This window comes from Anarhichas minor, unplaced genomic scaffold (assembly GCF_050575085.1).
Source record: "Anarhichas minor isolate MPS153535 unplaced genomic scaffold, ASM5057508v1 ptg000017l, whole genome shotgun sequence".
Lineage (NCBI taxonomy): Eukaryota > Metazoa > Chordata > Actinopteri > Perciformes > Anarhichadidae > Anarhichas > Anarhichas minor.
In genome coordinates this window covers 4,116,955-4,132,412 of record NW_027466463.1, presented here as the reverse complement: position 1 = coordinate 4,132,412, position 15,458 = coordinate 4,116,955, and the positions used below count along the sequence as shown (strand labels likewise).

General features: G+C 44.9%; 1 protein-coding gene across 3 annotated transcripts in view; it reads right to left on the bottom strand.

Annotated features, from left to right (window-relative positions):
* The window catches only part of dnah9 (dynein, axonemal, heavy chain 9), a 158,608-nt gene extending 144,883 nt beyond the window's left edge, over positions 1 to 13,725 (bottom strand). The window contains exons 1-10 of one of the 3 annotated variants that reach the window (XM_076093111.1): positions 13,699 to 13,725; positions 11,282 to 11,611; positions 9,871 to 10,067; positions 9,622 to 9,780; positions 5,496 to 5,626; positions 5,118 to 5,329; positions 1,640 to 1,873; positions 1,377 to 1,544; positions 824 to 940; positions 581 to 731 (exon numbers count right to left, since the gene is read on the bottom strand). In XM_076093111.1, the coding sequence (XP_075949226.1) occupies positions 581 to 731; positions 824 to 940; positions 1,377 to 1,544; positions 1,640 to 1,873; positions 5,118 to 5,329; positions 5,496 to 5,626; positions 9,622 to 9,780; positions 9,871 to 10,067; positions 11,282 to 11,611; positions 13,699 to 13,725 (1,726 nt within the window). Of the gene's footprint in view, positions 1 to 580; positions 732 to 823; positions 941 to 1,376; positions 1,545 to 1,639; positions 1,874 to 5,117; positions 5,330 to 5,495; positions 5,627 to 9,621; positions 10,068 to 11,281; positions 11,633 to 13,698 lie in introns of those variants that run through there. The other 2 variants (XM_076093110.1, XM_076093109.1) reach the window with 2 other exon arrangements.
* Between the last annotated feature and the right edge of the window lie 1,733 nt (positions 13,726 to 15,458).

The window sequence follows — 15,458 nt, the reverse complement described above, 5'->3', positions numbered from 1 at the left end:
CCCGCCCTAACGGATTCAACCAAAGTAAAAGGACATCGAGGGGCTTCAACTACCCTCTCATACAGTCCTGTCTATGGGTGTGTTTAATCTTTAAATTGTCCTTATGGATCTTACTGTTGATTTTCACAGTAGAGCTGTGAAAGGAAATGTGGGGAGATGGATATGGCATGGAACAATACTGGACCCAAAACTTGGACAATGTGGTTCAAGTTCGGAATCTTAAACCTCTGGGCCACCACAATGTCCCGCCCCCTGTCACTCAAACCAAAAAGGGTTGGTTCAATATAAATCACAAAAACATATTACCTCTAGTGCTATCAATTCATGCAGATAGTTTAGATTATATTTCCCCACGTTTTAAGATTTTTGTGCCTCCATCCGAAAACAATGGAGGTGAATGGAAAAAATTAAAACGCAACAGACAACGCTGTTTCATCTTCATACCTAAGCCAAACAATCTAGAGGTTGATGTATGCCTACAGAGGTTTGACCTCCCAACCACACTCTGCAGACACTTTGCTGTCTCATGCGTCTCTCTGTGAAGTATTGTGTAAAATGCAGCCGTTGTTATGGCTCTCACCCAGCTCCTCTGCAGTTTGGAAGTGTTTGTTGTAGAGGCATTTACAGCAATCCAGCTCTTTCTCAAACATGGAGACAAGGAGAGGGTATCTGTCCAGAGCATCTGTGGCCACTAAGGGTCGCTCCAGCAAGCTACCAAACATATCCAGAACCTTCAGAAGTCAGATAAGTGAAAGGGCTTTCAATAAATATGTGTGGATGTATGTGTGTGAGAGAGGAGCAGAGAGAGATTAAGTTCTCAGACCTTGAAGGCGTGCTCCAGTCCGGAGGCATCCTCAAAGGCCTGACAGAAGACAGCTCCTAGTCGTCGGTCTGTGTCATCCACCTTAAGTTTGAACTCCCTCACATCGTCTTCATACTCCTGCAGGGCAGATAGCTCAGCTAGACCGACAGCCAAAACAGCACACAGCAGTGCGCACTAACGCAGAGCCAGCACAGCAAATTCCTTTTCACATCTCACTGACTCAAAGTCATCCAGCGGGGAGCACTGACTGGGTCTTACAAGCAGAGTAAATTGCTTTTCTTGCTATAACTCAGGAACATCTTGCTTAAGCAACTAGCACTGAAAAAGCTTAATTTCATTTGGGCAGAGACACAGTTTGCACCACAAACGCTGGCGTGACCAGGCGGAGGGTAAAAAAAAAGAGCATGTAGTAGTATTCAGCTTGTAGCCTGTATCTCGTATTTCATAAAACCTTTGTAAAAATTAACTGACTGTCAAACTTGCTCTACAAAATGAAAGCCTAATTTATCCAGCAGGCAAGTGAACAAAACCCAGTGATCCTAATCCTTCATACCCTGTTGTTGACGTCCAAGCAGTCGTAGGGCTTCTCTGTGAACAATTTGTAAGTTTCCACGAACTCTTGGTGGAGCAACCGGACCTGCTGGCTGAGGGCTCGGCCTCGGACGCCTCCAATCTCCAATTTCTCGAGCTTCAGCAGGTCTACAGCCGTCAACAGGATGTCCTTTAGGGAAAATGGAGGCTAATCAAGCTAAACTGCAGTATCAATGAAAAGAAAGGTCTGATCTTTTGAGTAATGCATAATGTTTCCATACTCACCTTGATGGTCCTGATTCTGTTAATAAAGCGGTCAAGTCTAGAGAAGGCCAACAGTGGGGAAAAGTCCCAAGGCCTCACAGAGCTCCCATTCCTCTGGTACTGGCTCAGATTGGCCCTCTGGTCCTCATAAGTGCTCCTGAAGAGCTGCAGGATCTCCAGGCTCGTCTGCACCTTCAGGAGACTCTCTAAAACCTCTCCTCTCAGAACCTCTTCTTGGACTACATACACCCGGGCCTTGTGTTGAAGAGCAGTGAAGTTAGTTAGTGGTATAGTAACAGATACATGTTTATCTAATAATCAATAATAATAATCAAGAAAGCCTAACTGTCCTTGGGCACCACACCTCCAACCACCTGACCTACTGGTCTGTATTCTGAATAGGAGACTGCAGCTGTTAGCTACATCTGCTCCTCACCACCTGTACCTGCTACCCTCCTTCTTTGTCTCTTCTTCTTTCTTTGTGTTGTGATAGAGAATTTTCCCTGTGCTAGTACATTTCTACTGTGATTTAGTTTATGTGCCTTACTCACTAACAAAACTATATATGTGACATATGATTGTGTACCTAGGAGAGTGGTAACAGGACCATATGGGTTATCTCTGCCTTTGCTTTGATAAGAGGGAGTAACTCAATGGGGGTGCAGTTTAAACAGAGAATGTTCCCAGGGGTAATCAAGGGTAATAAAGACAGATGTCTTTGGGTGACACGGCTCAGAAGAGGAATGGGGTGACTGGAGGGGTCAATTGGGAGCTTGAAACTGCTTTGTATTGTTATAATGTAAATACCTGATGTTCCCCCCACCCTGTGTGCTGAGATACTTATTCCTCTGCTGATTGCTGATTCCTCTGCAGACTGCGCTGCAGTCTGTATGACGGTGAACGCCTTCTCTGGCCAGAGAATAAATACTTTAAAGACAAACTTCTTTCCTCAATGTTTCTTGTTTCAGTATTCCGTATTATAGGACTCACTCGGTACTATTGAATATTTCTTTTCCACAACAGTATTTATACATCTTCTACAAGGATCTTCAACTGATGTGAATGTTATCTTCCTGCCTGGGCGATGTAACTTAGCCTCTGTTTGTTGTATGACATTATGTATGAAACTATCAATTGCATATTTAGAACCCATTTACATGGTTCTCTTTTCAAAAACTAGTAAGATGAAAACAGCGTTTTCCTCCATCTTACAGAATTAGCATTAACTAGCTAAGAAAAGCTGATTAAATGTGCTAGTGACAGTTGCCATTTCAGCCAGCTCGAAAACCTACAGTTTGAAAATTCTATTTGATCGTCATCTTCGAACCCCAGCAGCAAAGCAGGAGCTGTCCTCTCACTCTTCACCTCTTCTGCCGTGTTTACATTGGAACCACGGAGGAACCACAGAGGAACTACAGAGGAACCACAGAGGAACTACAGGTATTCTCTAGATCAGGGGTCTCAAACTCAAGGCCCCTCAAATATCCCCGTAGTCGAAGTTATGAGATAGAAAGTCGAAGTGATGAGATACTTAACCCATAGGACCCGAGAGCCCCCCACGGAGGGGACACAACAGTCATAGAAGCAGCTCTTTGGCTGGTTACTGTACACTTGAAATGGAAATGTATTGTGAGTACATTGAAGACTACTTTAAACAGATGAAATACTTCATGTGGGATTGTGCAAACGCTCCTTGAAAGGATTTTAAGCTTTGAACAAAGTTATTGTAATAACTTGTGTCTGATATTTGTCTTTGCTATTTTCTTTAATAGTTTGATCTTTGATAGAGTAATGTGGGTTTATTAACCCTAAATTAAAAGGATTTAAGTTATAACAGAAATGTGCTTAAATATATTTTTACATTTATATAACTGCATGTACAATATTTTTACACTTGAATAAACAATAATCAAATGCAGAGACAGTTATTTACCAATATGTTAGGAGTAGTTACATTTACACCGTCTTACATTTACAACCGGCCCTTTGAGGGCGACCGTGATGCTGATGTGGCCCAGAGTGAAGATGAGTTTGAGACCCCTGCTCTAGATGGATAGCATGTACTCAAGTTTGGAGACTACCAGCTTAGCTTAGTATAAAAACTGGACTTCTTTCATCAAAACCTTTAAAGCTCACAAATGAACATGTTTTATTATGTTAATTTGAAACATACACAAACTGAAATGTAAAAGTGATGAGTTGTGACTGGAACTATTTCTTGGCCGGGCACAGCGATCACCTGGAGTGTGTGCCTGAATTGTCTCCTGGCTCTATAGATATATTGCTATGTCTAGTCTGCTATGTGCACTGTGGGTACTAAAACGCCATAGGATACGTTCACACCTCAGAGAGAGTGAGAGGAGCTTTGAGGAGGGCGACCGTGGCACATGGGGTAGAGAGGGTTGTCCGGTAACTGCAAAGTTGGCGGTTCGATCCTCGGTTACTACATGTGCTGTGCCGAGGTGTCCCTGAGCAAGACACTGAACCTCTAACTGCTCCCCGGGTGCTTCTCAGGGGCAGCCTATATACTAGGGATGGGTCAAATGCAGAGAACAAATGTCCCCACTGCGGGACTAATAAGGGATTTAAATAAAAAAATAGGGACCTGCCGTGTAATATAGCCCAGGGACCCTTATTTGGCAGCAAAAAAGGGTCTGCCTCTAAAAAACCGAACAGTAGCATGGAGTGAAAGACTTAATGTCCCCCCTAAAACCTCAAACCCTCAAGGACTTACTGATGTCACCTGGTAAGTGGTTGAGTGTGAGAGACTGTGAGGGCTTGAAATGGTTTAAAGACAAATGGGACAGCACTTTACTGCAACATATCACGTTACTATGAAAACGACAAAATATATGATGTATAATTGTGGGTATTTATTTTATACTTTGTACTCCCTGATTTGAACGTGTTCCTGGCTCTTTCCTCACAGATGAGGTCATTTCATATAATATATTTACTCGTTTTTATCAAAACAGATTCAATGACAAAATCAAATATTTGATCAATAAATAAATAAATATCCTCTGATTCCAAGTGTTTTTTTGTTCCATCTTTAACCCGTAATGTTTTTTTCTTACGTCTCCATGCGTCCACTGGTCACCCAGTGTTTAACGTCACATTGCAATGATTTGTGGGTAATTCCCTGAGGCAAAGTCAGCATACTATGCTGATTTACAGAAAGGGTTCATAAAGGGCTAAAAATGTCTGCCAGAGAGCCTCAAACACTCGATGATTTGACAGTGGGACGGCCCTAAACCCTCACGGACTTCGCAGGAGTGCACCTTAAAGTCCGTGAGTCCGTAAGGGTGGAGATTGGGATTTGGCCAATGGCCGAGAAGAACAAATAAAATAAATCCACCCTCAGAAAAAACCTCAGTACCAACCACTCTGTGGTGACAGCTCTTCAGAAACCCCACAGTAATGACTAATTAGCAACAAAGATGGTAACCATAAAACTAAAGGGAACAAGGTCTTGGAATTGATTGAGACTGCAGTTGACCTGCTGTATGAGGAGGTTGGAGGTCTCCTGCAGCAGAACCAGGAGGCGAGCTGGGGTGTTGTAGTATCTGGAGCTGGCCCACACCAGGCACACTGTGTGCATCAGAGGGCCGATATGACACCTCACATCAGGAAACTCTGCACTCTCTATGTCCTCAAACAGACGCTGCAGGGGCCTCAGGTAGGTGCAGATGTCCTTTGCCTCCTCCAAGGCTGGAGAGTGAAGATGTGATCACAATACAACTGCAAAATACTACTTGTGAAAAAGTAAATGGTAGATCATAAATCAGACTTTAGCCCTTCAACCAAGTGCTACACCTCAGAAAGCAGGCTTCATTTCATTTCTTTATATGGTCAGGTGCATAGATTGTGTCATTACCTGCTAGCACATCCTGTTTCATGTCAGTAAAAGCAGGGGAATAGCTGCTCTCCACAGCCTCCAACAGCATCGCCATCTTCTTGACCTTAGAGGCTTCGAGCTGGGAGTGGATGCACTCCAGGTCTGCGTATCTTCAAGGGGGAAAAAAGATTTGTCACATTTGCAGAAGGCCACTGGTTTGTGTGTCAGCACTCTAAGGTCCATCACTATGTTTGTGTAAAGTCATTCCTATGTTCTCAACCACAAGCTGTTTTCAGGGTTGCCAACTGTCATGTCAGTCTCAGGCTGTCTCTCACCATGCATGAGCAAATCTCACGTCAAGTCTCAAATCAAATATAGTTTTATAGGATACATAGACTGTCTCTGCACACAGGACAAAGTCTTCACATCAGGCTCTTTTCCACATTTGAGCACCAATATTGGTCCATAAACATTACAGACTGGAGAAAACGGTTGGCTTTAGTTGTGAGGCTTTAGTTGACAGTAGTGCGCACACACAGACCTCTTCAAAGCCACTAAACACCTTTCATGTATGTTGAGTTTGGCCTACAAATTCACATCTATTACAAATTGTAATACAACTTTCAGTGCCATTTAGAGAGAGTCTCTAACAGGTTAGATTAATGTCTTTTACAACTAAATGTTATCTGGGTTTTGCCAAATCGTTAATCGGCCCACTTGTTGCAGCTGATTTTAGGATCCGTCCTTGTGAGTATATAAAATATATGTAGCTATCATACAGCAGCAGGGTCGATAAGAGCGTAACCATAGTGGCACCACAGCAGCAACCTCGTTTCTTATTTATAATTACAGATTATTCCCGACATGTGGACAGGATCAGTCAGGATCTAACAAAAAATTGAATTCTATATTTTTCCACACTTCAGACAGATAAGTTGTCAGACATGTTCACAAAGCATTATATTACTTACTGTATAGGCTACAGTCAAATCCTCTGGCACACAGTGGAGATTTCTATTTGACTGTTCATAAAAGTCTTATCTGTTTACTCTGTACAGTCAAAAATACTTTTTCCATGTCACAGTTATTATCATGGGGAAGTTTCACAGTATCACCTGTGACGACCCTCCTCCTATCATACACTAGGTTCGCGGTTGTGTTTCATCTGTTACCGGTGCTGATTGGAGGCTCGTCAGCAGGATGAGCCACACCTGTGATGGTGTGGCTCTGCCTTAAATACCCTTTTTAGTTGACAGCGGCGCTCGCTGAAAGGAAGATCTTTGTTGACTGGCTCACCACAGTTGTTGCTGTGTTTGTGTAAAGTAATGTTAACCTTCGGTTACTTGTTTTTGGAGAGACAAATAAATTGCTTCTTTTGGCCACCAGCTCGTTGTCTCCCTGTTTTTGTTCCAGTCTCTGAGCCGGGCTGTGACATATGGGGGCTCGTCGATTTCTGGTTGACCCGGTGTCTGCATTGATGTCAGAGTTCAGCTTTAATATCAGTAGCAGCTGTAGCATGGTAGGCTGTGTGCCTTGTGTTGAATTGGTTGCACAATCTGCTTGATTGGGAGACATTTGAGTGTGGTAAATAGGCTGATTTATTTTGTTTGTGTCGCCGAGCTGTTAGGCTGGTGATTTTGCGTCAGAGTCTGGGTGGTCCTCTCTACACGGTGAGTGAATTGCTGTTGTTCTGTCCCTGTTAGGCTTAAGAGCAGACTCCCTTTGGAGGTCGTTGGGGGTTTCTATAGTGTGGTGATGAAAGTGGTTAGAGCATTTGTCTCGGGGGCACGTCCGAGGGTGCAGGTGGGTTGCCAGTAATGGCTGCTTTACCGAGCCTGCAGGTTTTAGTGCGTAAGTACCCACCACAGGTAGCACCTGAAGACTAGGGGGGAGTTTAGTTAGGCTCTGGTTAGGCAGTCAGAGGGACAGGACTACGGTAATGTTTGGCTGTGTATGGGCCGTTTGATCTCTGGCTGTGGAGTAGCGTAAAGGGTTCTTCCTTCTGTACTTATCGTTTTGTGTGTATTCGGGCTGTGAAAAAATAAGCTATGGCTTCTGTTGAGGACTTTTTAAGAGCTCCATCAGAGGAGTTATTGGAACGTTGTTCACGAGAGCAGTTGGTGAAAATTGCTGAGCATTTTAAGATGGATGTGGGGGATAAGTGTTTGAAGCAGAACATGAAAAACCTCTTTAAAGAAAATCTGGTTGAAGTAGGTGTTCTCCAGTCTAAGTTGCAGGCTGTTGGTCCCGCCTCCGACACGTTTGCTGCGTCTGCCTCTAGTGGAGCTGGGGTAAGTAATGGTACCGAGTTAACTTTTGAGCAGCGTAAAGAGTTGCTGTTGTTGCAAGTGGAAATTAAAAGACTTTAATTGGAAGAGCGCAGCTTGCATTTGAGTGATGGTGGCATGGGGCAGGTCTCTGTTGGTTTTTCTGGGCCTTCACGTGCTTTTGATGTTGCTAATAATCTGAGGTTTGTGCATTGCCTTCTCACAGGTAAGGCGCAGCAAGCGTACGCTGCCCTTAGTGTGGCTGCTAGTAAAGTTTATTTGTCTGTCAAGGCTGCAGTGTTAAGAGCCTATGAGTTGGTGCCTGAGGCATACCGCCAGAGGTTCAGACGCACATGGAGTTAACCACTCACTTCAGTCGTTGGTGTACTTCATTGGGGATTCATTCTTATGAGGCAATGTGTGATTTGATTGTCCTGGAGCAGTTTAAAAATTCTGTTCCCGATCATATTGCTACTTACTTAAATGAACACAAAGTGAGGACGGCGTCGGAAGCTGCTACTCTGGCTGATGAGTATGTGTTGACGCACCGTGGTGGCCGTGAGTGCGGGTCTCGGAATGAGGCTGACTACAGGCAGGATGGAAGTAACTTTCGCCCAGCAAGTAAGCGGTGGGGTGAGGGACACAGTCCTCGCCGTGGTAAACCGGAATGGGCTGCATGGAGTCAGCAGCAGGTAGAGGCGAGTGACCTATGCCATTACTGTAAGAGCAGAGGTCATTGGAAGGCTGACTGCCTGTAAAGTCCAGTGCCGACAGTGTGTTCAGGAGTGCGCATATCAAACCTGTCGCACTGGCTGTTACTGTCCGAAAAATCAGTCCTGTTATTTCTCCCTGTCTCAGTTCTCCCTGTGTTTTTGCTCCCAGTGAGCTGGTGGAACCGGGAGTGGATTGCAGTCCGATTTTTCAGCTTCTGTGTCTGACAGCCATGTGTCCCTGGCGGGGAGTGCTGTCAAGGTACCAGTGAAAATACTGAGATACGGAGGCCTCTGATTCGTTCATTGTGAGTTCTGTGTTGCCTTTCTCAGTGTACTGATACTGGGGGTTGCATTATGATGCAGGGGATGGGTTTAAAAGTGTTGCCTGTTCCAGTGCATACATTGGAGCTTAACTGTGGTTTGGTTCAGGGTGAGGTCACTATGGGCGTGTGTCCTGCATTGCCAATTCGAGGCATGTTCAACATTGGTAGGTTTATACATGAATGAAAAAAATGTGTGATGCTCACAGCATCTGTGATGCTGTGAGCTGTAATCTGCTGTAATCTGCTGTAATCTGTGCCCAATACAATGGATCTGAATAGAAAATCGGTCTACTATTTTCATGGGAACATTTTTTTCTGATAAAACTATCCACTTTGAGAGCGGTTGAAATTTGCATCTCCATTACATTGGGAGAAATCTCTGGGTGTAATATATTTACCGCTCGGCACTTTAATTCTGTGTTTAAACATGAGTAAATCTCCGCTTGGTAAGAAATTACTACATAGCTTTGCTGAATTATCAGTTATGTAACCGGAGTGGATGCAGTCCATAACTGCATATGTTAAAGTAGGAAACAGATGGAGAAAACAAGTTTTTATCACATTAGTGGAGAGGAAAAACAATGATAAAAGTAGAGGATATTGGCCTCATAAGACATAATTCTGCTATGTAAGTACAACAAAAAAAATGAAAAGAGCACTGGGCTCCAAATTACATTTTTCACTTGATAGCACAGGTGTTCTGGATCTCAAATAATTAGTTTCACCAGCAAAAACTTTTAAAACGTCTCAACTTTGAGGTCCTGTAGGGACGTATTATTTTCACACAATCACTGCACTGGAACAAGTGCTTCTCAGAAGTTGCCAGTGGATATTCAGTGTGTGTAATAACAGAGGTGCTGACCTGTTCTTCCAGAAGAGCAGCTCGGTGTGTGGTGTGGGGTTTCTGCCCTCCAGCAGAGCCTCAGAGGAGTCTTTCTTCAGGACGGTGTGGATCTGATGGCTCCACTCAATCACTGCTGACTCCAAGGAGTGGATGATGCTCTTATCCACTACTTCCACCCTGTGAAGTTTCACAAGGAAACCGTTTACTTTCAACGTGGGACAGAATGATGCATTGACATGAACCTTTATGTCTCCTGTGCTTGTTTGCCTTTTATCTGTCTCCAGGGCAGCCTGCTCTACTCTCTCTGAGCCTGCAGGGAGAGGCAGCAGCGTCTTGCCCTGGACTTGGCCTGACACCACAAACACATTGGTCTTGAGGGAGTGGACGTGGCGTCTGATGTCCTGAGACACGACCTGGGGCCATTCAGAGTGGTTCATACTGTTGGACAGTAGCGGGGCCACAACCTGGAGGAGGAAAAGGAAAAGGAGTTCTCTCAACATGGAAAAACGTTTGCTTTGGAGTAAAAGTGTGACACTTAGTGGTGGAAGAAGTGTGCACATTGTTCACTTCAGTGAAGGTGGTCCAAATAAATCTTCTGCATTCAGAATTTTAGTATGTTTAAAAAAAATAGTGTGTGTGTGGCTTGATTCCTTGCTAGGCATAGCACTGCCACAAGCTGTAACTGTAAGACCACCATGGTGCCAGATACACACCTCACCCACTACACTACATGCACTAAATAAAACAAAACAGTCCCTACACAGGTGGATGCTAACTGCAGACACCCTTAAGTAGGGCTAATTAGCATAGCCAGCGGTAGTAACATGAAAATAATTAGCGTTAAGAATTTACTTTAAAAGGGATGAATACACATGAAACTCTATTATGTGACTTAAAGTACTTACAATTCAATTGACGAACACAAAAGTCAAATACATGTGTTGCATAATGTAGTATTACGTTTATTGTATTATTACTCCATAATTATTGTTTATTTATTCATTTCAAAGCGTCTTTGGGTATCTTGAAAAACGCAATAAAAAATTGATTTATTATTATATATCTGTGCTTAATCCATCTAGTTCATACTAATACAATTTAAGTCAAAAGTCAACAAAAGTTACCCAATGAGTTACTGCAAACCAGTGGAAAGGTAAAAATAGTAATACCACAATGTAAAACACATATCTACAGAAATGATATCAGCCAAATATAGCCTATTTAATGTATCGCATGGCCTATTTCAAAGTGTTATATTACTGTACATGTGTCAGTAATATAACGCTGAAGCTCATTGTCTTGCTAGTAACCACAACTACAGGCCTAACCACTATAGGCCTATCGCAAACTGTTTGCAAATGAGAAAGTGATGCATACAATGAACAGAGGGGGATCAGGTCACCAGGGTCTAATACAGCTCTGGGTAAGAGGAGAATAGAGTTCAGTATTTGACAAAGTATAAGTAACATTAACTATTTGAATAAAGTCCATGTTGAGTACATAAGCATGCCTACAATTATTCAGTGTAAATTACATCCAACACTTGGCCTTTTGACGAAAGTGAAAGTCCTTAATCTCAGCCTAAACTTCACTCACAACATAGGATGAGAGACACGTGAACATTGAGCCTGTCCTCCTGCATCCAGCAATAATTAACACATTGTGTCCTGTTGCTTACCTCCTCAACTAGAGCAGAAAAGTGATCCAGTGGAGCATAAGACAAGTCCCCGTAGACCAGGTTCTCCTTCATGGAGTCCGGCCGCAGCGCTGTTCTGCTGTGTTTCACAAAGTACACCGCCTTGTTCCTGGAGCTGGCCGTGAAGGTGGCGGCGGGCTGCAGCAGTCCGGACGCGGTCACAGACACCACCAGAGTCCTCTGCTCGGCTCTGTCCAGGAACTCCTGCAGCACCTGCTGGTTGTCCTCGCTGGACAAGCACTTCTGCCATTTGTCCTGTTTCAGTTTCAGAGTCCTCAGCACATAATCCGCTATGAAGTCCAGTCTTCTGTCCTCGGCAGGTGACTCCTCCATGTCCGCAAGTCGCTCTGCTGTCCCGGGTCAGTGTGTGAGCTGCACTGATTGTGTCTCGGCCTCCATAGTAACGCAGTGTTTGCATTAATCAGGCCGTTGCTTAGGGGACATGAGCGACCAGGAGCTGACCCGGGACTAGGGCATCCCCCTGTGTGTCCTCCGCGGACTGACACACATTGTTCTGCTGCAGTCTTTTGTTTGACTTTCGGGGGAAGTTGTTGTCAAAGTGTGGCCACGAAGCAACACAGTTAAGGATAACCATATGTTCAAACTACAGTGGCATGTAAAGCTGCATACTGTTCATCTTGTCTTATCTTATGACATTGCAGTGATAGCTCATATTCTTTCAAATAAATAAATGACCCACAGGAAATTACAAGGACACTGCTGGGTTAGAGGAGAAAAGAGAAGTGAAGTAAGAATGTCTTTTTTTTTTTTTAATGTAGCCTAATTAAAAAGATGAGACCAGACACTAAGATACATTTATATTTTATGTGGGTCTTTTATTTCCCCCGACTGCACACTTGGAGTACAGCATTAATTGGCCAAATTTTAAAAGGTACAGATCAATTGCCAGCAAAATTAAACAACTGCTTCCCACTCTCTTCAGAATTACAATACAACTGTAAACACTATATTCTAAAGCTACATAGAAAAACAACAGTAGTGACCTACTCCTGTTAAGCAGAAACAAAGAACCTCTGCATCAGTCTCATGCTGTTTAACTCCCTGAGATATGTAGATAGAATTTATTTCACAGGAACACAATTATTGTTAAAGAAAATAATGAAGTCACTCCCATATCAGTACTCGGCCTGTGTGCTCGGACCCACACACATGAAACTCACGGCAGCTTCTGTCTCCCCTCTAAATGAGGCAGATACATACAACTTAACACCATGTCTCTAAACAGTTAACAAGCACAATTACAAGGTGATTCAGCATTCATTAGCAACTTCTCCCGCTACTTACGCTGACCCGTTGTTCAGGCCTTTCCCTTCAGTTCAGTCTGGATGCTAAAAGCTAACGTTCGGTCCTCAGTAGCCTCTGATTCCCGCTCTGTATTTCTACATCTCATGTGAACTCCGTGCTCTCGCGTAGCTCACGCTGCATTGTTCTTAAAGTGACAGTACGCCTAAAATCAAAGCAGCATCTGTCACTGTCACTAACCCTGCACATAAGTCATATCTATCAGGGACAGTACAAAAACCTTCCTACCCCCACTTCGCCTGGCTACATTCTCCCCTGCTACCAGTCAACATCCTCGGTGACTTCCTGTCTGTCTATGTTTCCCTGAAGCTTTGAAGTATAGAGAACCATCCCAGCTAACAGCTGGGAGAGTACATCAGGACTAAAAGACACCGCATTGCAAGAGGAGCTAGGCAAGTTAAATGGGTTTTGGTGTATCCCTGCTGTTTTTCTCTGACTCCTGCGTAGAGGGGGAATGGGGGTGTCAACATTTCCCTCCTTTCTCTTCCTTGGAGTAGGCACAGGCCTTACCTCCAAATCCTCAGCATGCGAGCTGGATCTCTCTGACATGGGCTGAGGACAGGGTACTGATTTCTCCTCCAAGTCATCATCAGGTGGGTCACGTCCCTCCAGCACAAGTAGATCCCCACCATCAGCCACATTACCCAGGTGGCTCTCCAATCCCTCAGTCAGGTCCAGATTCTCACGTTCCTGAGTTGCGACACCTTTAGTTGCTGGATAATACACTTCCTCCACCAATGCAAACTCTGGATCAGGGGATTCAGTTTCAGACTCTGGACTCAAAGTAAGTTCATCCACAGGAGCAACTACTTGGTGACGTCGCCTCCTTGCTGGTACGGGCCCCACACATGGTCGCAAATTGGACCTATGCACCCTCTTCACCGGTCCTCCCTCCAGTGTCTCCACCGCATATGTGGTCCCTTGGATATCCACAACTTTGTACACAGTAGCCCCCCAGGCATCCTGGATCTTATTCCTTCCGGGTGGTCGGTGACGGAGATACACAAGTTGTCCCACCTCGACCGGCCGGCAGTACACCTTCTCCTGTTGGTGGGCTACCCTCTCCGCAGCCTTACGCTCAGCACACTCCCTTGCTCTTGCATGTGCATCTTGGAGACGCTCCTGGTGCACAGCTAACCAGTCAGTTTTGTCATGTTTCACTTGTTCCTGGCCTAACAGTGCATCGATTGGAAGGTGCGGACGAACACCAAACAGCAAGAAGTAGGGTGGGTACCCTGTGGTCGAGTGTGGCGTGACATTATATGCATACACAAGCTCGGACAGGTGTACAGGCCAACGTCGCTTCTTTTCAGGGGGGAGTGTGCGCAGGAGGGAGTGTGCGCAGGAGGTCGTGCAGGGTTCTATTAAACCTCTCACACTGTGGATTGCCTTGTGGGTGGTGGGGCGTTGTTCGTGTTTTCTTCACCCCGTACAACTTGCACAGCTCAGCAATCACTGCACTTTCAAAATTCCTTCCCTGATCAGAGTGTAGACGCTCCGGCACACCATACTTCATGAACCATTCTTTCAGAATAACCTTAGCAGTGGTATCTGCTTTCTGGTCTCGTGTAGCAAAAGCCTGGCTGAACTTGGTGAATACATCAGTCATCACGAGTACATTCTCACGACCATCTGTGGCGCATTCAAGCGCGGTGTAGTCCACAGCAACAACCTCGAGGGGGCGAGTAGCCAAGAATGGAGTTTGGGGTGCTTGGATCTTGGGCTGTGGCATTTTTGTCAACACACACCTCTGACATCTCTTCACCCACTGCTCTACATCCCCATGCATACCCACCCAAAAACATCTCTGCCTCAGCAGACCCAATGTCCGCTCAATGCCCTGATGCCCCATCTGGTCATGCACACTTTTAAGGACTTGCTCTTTGAGGGAGGTAGGCAACAACAGCTGTTCACACTTTCCAGTATGAACATCCTCAATCACACGGTACAGGAGTCCATCCTTTTCTCTGATCCGTGGCCACTGTTTCAGCCAGGAGCAAACTGCCTTAGATAAACATTTTCTCTCTTGGAACGTAGGTTTCCTCTGTCTGCTCCAAAACTCTCTCACTACACTAAGTGTCGGATCTGATGCTTGAAATTTCTGAAGTTCTGTTTTAGAATATCCTGGCAAGGTTGGTGTGTTATCCTGAGCTACCTCACTCGTTGCTGTCTCACTCGCCTCAGATGCACATAGCTGCCTGACCCTGCCACACTCAATCCCTGCTGCAACTAAATCCAGGCCCAGAGCTGTACCTGTCCTAAGCGAGTTGCATATGGCCACACACCCATCATACTCTGCATCCTCACTTTCAGGTTCTGGTTCATCGGCTGCTGGGAGAGTGCATCAGCTGCAGAATTGCACCTACCAGGGCGATACTTCACATCAAAATCAAATACGGCCAGCTGAGCGACCCACCGCTGTTGAATAGCCCCTAAGTTGGCAGTAGAAAGATGACACAGGGGGTTATTATCCGTAATGATGGTGAATTTGGACCCCAGAAGATAACTCCTAAACTTTTCAGTGACCGCCCACTTTAGAGCGAGGAGCTCCAACTTCATACTGCTGTAATTTTGGTCATTTTTCTCAGCCCCTCTTAGCCTCCTACTTGCATAAGCAATGACTTTTCTCTTCCCCCCCTGTTCCTGGCATAGGACTGCACCTAGACCTTGACTGCTAGCATCTGTCTCGACAATAAAAGGGCAGTTAAAGTCTGCGTAGCCAAGTGTGGGGGCGCTGGTCAGCTTCTCCTTTAGGAGCTCAAAAGCCTGTAGACACTGTGGATTCCAGGCTAACATGAACAACTCATTACTCCTGACCTTGCTGCTCTCTTTGATA